This window comes from Pleurodeles waltl, chromosome 10, assembly GCF_031143425.1.
Source record: "Pleurodeles waltl isolate 20211129_DDA chromosome 10, aPleWal1.hap1.20221129, whole genome shotgun sequence".
Lineage (NCBI taxonomy): Eukaryota > Metazoa > Chordata > Amphibia > Caudata > Salamandridae > Pleurodeles > Pleurodeles waltl.
In genome coordinates this window covers 931,926,963-931,934,057 of record NC_090449.1, presented here as the reverse complement: position 1 = coordinate 931,934,057, position 7,095 = coordinate 931,926,963, and the positions used below count along the sequence as shown (strand labels likewise).

The window sequence follows — 7,095 nt, the reverse complement described above, 5'->3', positions numbered from 1 at the left end:
TCTTGTAAATGAGGCCTTCAATATAGACACTTTCAATGCACCTATGTGATGTCTTTTGTGTGGATCACTTCTACTCAACTTTTCCTCAAACAAATCCAAGTTAATCCAAAACACCATGAAAGACAAAAACAATCTTTTAAAAGAAGGTAAAAGATTCCCCACATAAATCGTTGCAAAGGTGTAGATCATAAAATCACATCATATACTCCACAATTAACAGCAAAAAAAACACGGAGGAGAAAAATAAAAAGCATCAAACTATGTTCAAACCACATGGTATAATGAAGATATTTGCAGAAGACAATTTGTCAAAATCTTTTATTAAAGACTTACAACAGCACGTAATGTGAGAAATAAAAATGGTTTTCCAGTGTACCATGACAGAAGATGATTTGAAATACAAGACGTTTGTTATGAATGTGTAATGTCTTATCAGATGCAATATCAGTATAATTTTGGTCTCATTTAGTGCAATTAAAGATCGCTCACAAATGACGCCACTGGGATTGCTAATTTATAGCCAGTTCTAAAGACAAATCATTTTACATGTAAATCATAGCATAACTTGTTAACAATCTTTTTTTTAATTAGAAGCACTTTTGTTTTCATTAGAAGCAGTTACTTAAGATAAAGGTCAAACAATTAGGTTGCCTCGGAACTGCAAGGTCATGTTTGAATTATTGCAGTATTACAAAAAAATAAATTCAAGATTTTCTTTTCTTTCACGGCAGCTTTGTTACATCATATTAAGAAGTATTCTATCACTTAAAAGGATTTTGTGAGGACTAACCCAAACTTGATATTTTACATTTTACAGTGTAGAAAAGGTCCCCAATTTATATAAGATTGTAGTTATTAATACATTAATGGCTTAACCCTAGAGTTTTATGCTATGGCACATCATTGAAGCACAAATGCAAAATTGCTGAACAAATATACAAAAAAAGAGGGTGCGAGGTTAAGGAATGATTTCTCGTTACGAGATGGTTACTCAAGCATTGAGCTTTTCATGTTCTCTATCAGTTTTCCCAACAGCGTCAGGGTTAGATAAAGGGTCCAAGTCGGCAAAAAGGTTGAACCATGGCGTCAGGTCCTTTGGATTTTTTGCAGCCTCTGCAAAGATCAAAACAGAATTGTTGACTTTAACAGTTTGTCCGTAGTATGTTTTGGAAGCAATACTAGAAAACATGAGTGTGTTTAAAACGGTAACAGACATGTACCAAAGGCAAAACCTCAACATTTTGTGCATCACAAATGAATTGATTTATACCAAAGGAACTCATTTAATCACCAGCTATCTTTGCATCATCAACTCGTGATACACAAAAGATCAATTGTAACCTGCTGCCAGTGTCGAAATGAGAAATATAAGGTAATGTATTTAAACGGCTGAAATGCGCCAAATAAGTCCAGCAGGGGTATGCATCACTTCAGGTGAAACTAAACGTACAAAAAAGTTTAAGGTACAAGTCCTGGAGCTGAGCTGGGTAGGTGCAGCTCAATGGTAAAAGTATACACTACAGATTTGGACAAAGGGTTACTTCAGCCCGCAGCAGGTTTCTGTCTTATGCAACTAAGACCCACCGGTTCCCAACATGACACTGGATTTCCACAAAAAATACATGCATGTTAGCGTAAGAAGGTGGATATTAATTGAGGGGATGGGAGGCTGCCACAAAGAATAAGGCCAAAGATTTGGTGAGGCAAAAACTCTTTTTCCAATCATTCAAACCTGAGCTTAACACCCCCCCCCCCCCCGTAGCTATGGGGCAGGGGAGACAGGCTTACGGTAGAAAGATGTGTATTTAGCAGTAAAAAAAACACTAAACAGTCAAAACATAACACAAAGAAAACCCACAACCAATTTTTTTAAATGGAAAAATTATGATGAATAAAAGGACAGAGCCCAAAAAGGCAAGATATACATTTTTGAATATTTAATGAAAAAAGCTCCAAGAAAAAAATAAAGCGCTAATCAGCTGTCATGGTTCGTGGTTGACTGGGACAAAGATGCAATTTCAGGCCAACTACAATAGTGCAGGAGTCAGATACGCTAAGCTGTCTTAACTTCAAACTTCGGGCCAGATTGAAAAGGCCCATCGCCACCAAAGCGTCATTTTTAGTGACGCTCCGGTGGCGCTATGTACTGCACTGTATTTACAAGGTGGCGTTAAGTTGTAAGTAAGTTGTAGTTGTAAATACGGCCCCTTCACATGCAGCACTTGGCGTGGAAGGGGCATGCAATGGGTGTTTCTATGGGCCTGCCACATCATATCCCATTGCATTTTGACGCTGCCCCAGATTTACAAATTTTTATAAAGCTGAGGCAGCGCCAAAATCCAACGCCACGCCAAGGGTGGCCTTAGCAAGGCGCAAAAAGGAGAAATGCTTTCATTTCTCCTCATTTTTTTGGTCTTTCTATGTGTGCTGCATTTTGCAACGCTCATAGAAAAGCAAATCACCATTAAAGATTGTTTTTGTGCAGGAAAGTGTACCTTACTGCACAAAATCAATCTCCCCCACAGCTCAGCCATCCTTGCACTATGGCGCAAGGGTGGCTGCGTTGGTGCTAGGCATTAAAATTAGCACCGGCGCTGTGTTCAACTGAATGCGGTGCATCTCTGTTTTGAAAATGACAGAGTGCGGCGCTGCCAAATGTGGTGCAGCGTCATGCTCCTTCATTTTCTTTTAAATCCGGTCCTTAGTCTCTTAAATGGAAGTCAAAATCGACCAGAAGGGTAAAGTTGTAAGGCGGTCTTCACCAAACTTCACTCTAAGATAGATATCCGATGAATGAGGTCCGGCTGAAGTTGCAGATTTTGGGGGTAAAAGCACTGAGCTGGAGAAATTCAATCTTCGGGTCCACCCAAGTGCTCGCTGTGGGGGATACTTTTCAGAGCTTTGCCTGATCTGGATTTCTACCGTCAGACCTAGTCTTGTTTAATGGAATTTGAAACTCCGCTGGTGGGGAAAGTATGTAACTGTATCTGACAAGGTGCCTTTGAAACTGGACACCTTTACCACAATGTCCCACTGATGCTCTTAAGGTCTTGGAAGTCCAAAAGTTTGCGAAGTCCTAACTTCGCAGATTTTCCGAAGCAGTTCCTGTGTGTCACTTATAAGGCTCCTAGGACTTTAGGGACAACACCTGGGGGCGAGGACTAACACCAGCAGTGGCAAAAGATGCAGGATCGAGTCATGGTCAGGTGTTACTGGTTACCTATTCACTTCCGGGAAAGAGCCTCTTACAACTTGCATCCTTGAAGCCATTTATAAGGTCAGCAAACTGACCCTCAGAGTCCACTTCTCAGTCCTGAGTACAAGTGGGAGCAAGGTCAGCCCTTGAGATCTTCTGACAGGCCACAGCCAGCAGGTCTAGTACTCCTCTATTCTTACACACATTCACAAAGAGTTCTGTTGAGCTATGGGTGTGGTGCCACTTTTATATGCTCTACTAGCCAGTGAGTGGTGGTGATTCCTAAGCACTCCCTAACCAATGACGAAAAAGTTCCCACGGGCAAACCGTTCCACTTTAGCTGCAGATGCTCTTTGCTGTACTAGAAGCTATTCTACAGTGCAATATTCCAAGATGGCACAGCCCTTCTGCCCCTAGAGGTGGCTTGTGTGGCAGCCAGGGGAGTGTTTAGGTAAATCCACATCTGCACAAAACTATTGGGACCAGCTCCTGCTCCCACTGGGCTGCTGTCAAACTACAGAGAATCCAGGGGATAAACGCTTCTCTTCCCCAGGTCTCGCTTTACACGTAACTATAAATAGGCAGTCCTCACCTTGGTCCCTTTCGAGTTAATGATGTTCCTGATCCCTTCCCAGCTGCCCTTCCTGAGCGGATGTGGGTCACATGCCTCATACTCAGATCTTCCTGCCAAAAGGTCTAAGTCATTAATTCTGCTATAGGAGCTGTTTTCATACCTCATTTAGGAAAAGACTGACAGACCAGCTACTGGCAGACGAATGCTAATTAGACTACTAGATGTTCAGGCAGATGAAGTTACATGGATATCTATTGAATATTTACAACAACTGAATATCATACCTGTAGCCCTACAGGTCATGAACAAACTGGTATCTTTACTGATGATCCCAGTTAGGAAAAATTTCAGCTTTGTCGCAAACAACTATTCACGGCACTGGATGGCGCTTGGGGTGGCTAAAGCCCTAGACTACATTTAAAAATAAAATTTGGAAAAATTAATTGCTGACTTGAAAAAAAGAAGTCTTAGATGATCAAGCATTTATAAATGCTGAAGAAGCTTTGACTGAACTACAAAAAACCCAGACTAGGTAATTCACACAAAAAATAGATAAATTGGGGAAGGATATCCAGAAGTATGACAAAAAGCAAACCTACCTATATCTTCTACATGACTACTATAAGCAAGACAGCCAGGGTCAATATACTACCAGAGATAGTTATGGACAGAAAAGGCCTGTAATATTTTCAGAATCATAAACTACGAGCGGTTCTGACACGGTCAGCGATCTGCCAGGAACTCATTTCCTAGTTCCTCTTCCACCCAGACTTAAACACTGGCAAAACTGACCAAGCCCCCCTTTTTTAGGGGTGGGAATCAGATGGCCAAAGAGAGGGCAGGGACATAATTGAAGGTCGGACATAGGTCAGACAAAATTTACCTCCTAAGAAACACATGGGAAAATACAGAATCTGAAGCAGTTTTACATATGGTAGATGCTGCAAACAATTCTACAACACCTGTTTTTAACTTATCTGTATACACTCTCTCTGGGCTGAAATGTAGATATTAAACAAGGGACTGTCTTTTGTACCTACCATGATACCAAACATGTAAAACATCAAATTGGAACTCCATAAATTTTTCAGCAAATTCTGCTTAAAGTATTACTTTGCAAATCACTCCTCTTAGGGTAAGCTGAATGTGACGGGCCTCAGACCACTTTCGACAGCCAACCCCCTACACACTTAATGTCACATAAGATTCTGGCATACAAACAAGTGGTTATGAGATATGTCAATGAAATCCTAAACACCAGACACTACAAGAGGTATAGCACTACAAAATCTGAACATTTACCACTTAACCCTTTGACAAACAACAGTCAAGTAGTTGTAAACATGAATTTAAGGCCATTGCTATTGTAGTGCAGGATACTACAGGCTGTACAACTGTACTTCTGAGACAACTGTTAGCACATGAGCACTACATGAGGCTACTGCAAGACCCTACCAAGAAAATAGCTGAAATCAACGTAGACATTACTGACAGGACACACACTGTAGGTTTTTTGAGAGACCATAAATAATTGTACTTATATACAAAGTACCCTCCCATGCCCACTATATTCACTCTACCAAAGGTACACAAACCCATGGTGAACCCAACAGGGAGGTCCATTATATCTGAGTGAGGTTCCATTTAGGTTAATCTGGAGATTACTTTGTTCAATCCTTTGTATCCAGAACCAAGGCTTACATAAGAGACAATAAACATATGGAAAAACCACAAAATAATAGTCATTTACATCAGAAGACCCATTACTAGTACCAATTGATATACAATCATTGTACACCAATATACTGCAAAAGGATGAGTTATTATATCGACTTTGGAAAAGAGAACACCTAGTCCTTGTTCCAACCAATTTCATATTGTTACTTTTAGAGGTGGCCCTTAAAACAATTTCTTCTTGTTCCACAACACCTACATGATTAAGAGTGTAATGATGGGACCGCCTTCACCTCCAATGTGGCAACACTTTATGGACCATTATGAACATCTACATCTTCTACATGCCAATAACCCCTTTCTTGAAAGTATAATCATGTAGGGAAGGCATATGGATTATGTTTTTATTATCTCTCATGTCCACAGTTTGATTAGGAACTAGGACAGGAATAGGAAAAAGCCCCAGCCCCAAAAGGCCCAACCCCCCTTACCCCACATAAAGTCAGGCTTAACTTAGAGTCAATACGTAAAGTATTTATGTAGTGCTCAAACAGTGGTAAAGAGAAATTACAACACAAGCCAAGAAAAATCCCAAACCAATTTAGAAAGAGAGAGCACATTTTAAGAAATAAAATGACACCAAAACAACAACAAAAAAACAATTAGTAGAACGGGACATATGATTTTTTAAACGTATACAGCAGAAATAGCACCTAAAAGTACAAAGGGCCAATCTGGTTATCTGGTTGCACTGGACTGGGTCAAAGTCAAAATTTAAGTTGGGGGGAGTACACTCTAACACCAAATAAGGGTCCAGGACCTGAGGGGCCACCTCATGGGGGTTAGGACTTACTCCAGCAGATGCCAGCAGCAGGGTTCTGGCAGGTTCGGTTGGTAATGGTTAGCTGATCAGTTGCAGGGGAAGGCCTCTGGAAGCTTACTGTGTCCCTATTGCTCAAACAGGAGGTCAGCCAACTGACCCTTAAAGTTACTTCTGGAGTCCAGGGCTCAGTGCAAGCATGTCCATTATTTCTTCAGGCAGCAGGATAGTCCTTCTGAGTTTCGCATGTCCAGGAGTGTTTTGATTTCAGGGTCTGAGGGTGCCACTTTTATACCCAGGCCAGCCTGTGGTTAGGGGGCATCCCTTTGTCTAAATATAAAAATGGTTATGGTCGTGGTCAGTTCTTCCCCTTTCCCCTGGATTTGGCTCCAGGCTGTCAGGACAAACAAAGGAGAGGCAGGCCCAGGTATGGGCTGCATTTGCCGGTATCAGGGCAGACAACGTCAGAAGTGGTTTGGTACAGAACTCAGGCCAATGCTTGAAACTCAGAAAGGTCAAAGTACAACATCCCAGGCCATCCTGCTCAGGTGAGGAACACCGTCTGGAAGGAATAAACATCACACTACAGGGACAGCAATTAAGAGCCATGTGACCCTGGTCAATGGCAGAAAGGCACATTTGGTTCCAGCAGAAAAATGCGGACGATCTAAAAGTGGCATTTTCAAAATAGTAATTTAAAATTTGACTTGACCAATACAGAGGATTTTAAGTTAGAATTCAGAGGAGTGGAATAAGCATTTCTTTAGCTGTTCCTAAACTGACGTTATCACTCATTATATGTAATAAGGCAACCAAGTGTTTAGTTTACAG

General features: G+C 41.1%; 1 protein-coding gene across 7 annotated transcripts in view; it reads right to left on the bottom strand.

The window, feature by feature from the left end:
- Window positions 1-300: 300 nt before the first annotated feature.
- ICA1 (islet cell autoantigen 1) overlaps window positions 301-7,095 on the bottom strand; it is a 230,009-nt gene continuing 223,214 nt past the window's right edge. For all 7 annotated transcript variants that reach the window (XM_069211715.1, XM_069211718.1, XM_069211719.1 and 4 more), the window contains one exon: window positions 301-1,113. In XM_069211715.1, coding sequence (XP_069067816.1) covers window positions 992-1,113 — 122 coding nt within the window. In that variant the 3' untranslated portion in view covers window positions 301-991. The remainder of the gene's footprint in view (window positions 1,114-7,095) is intronic.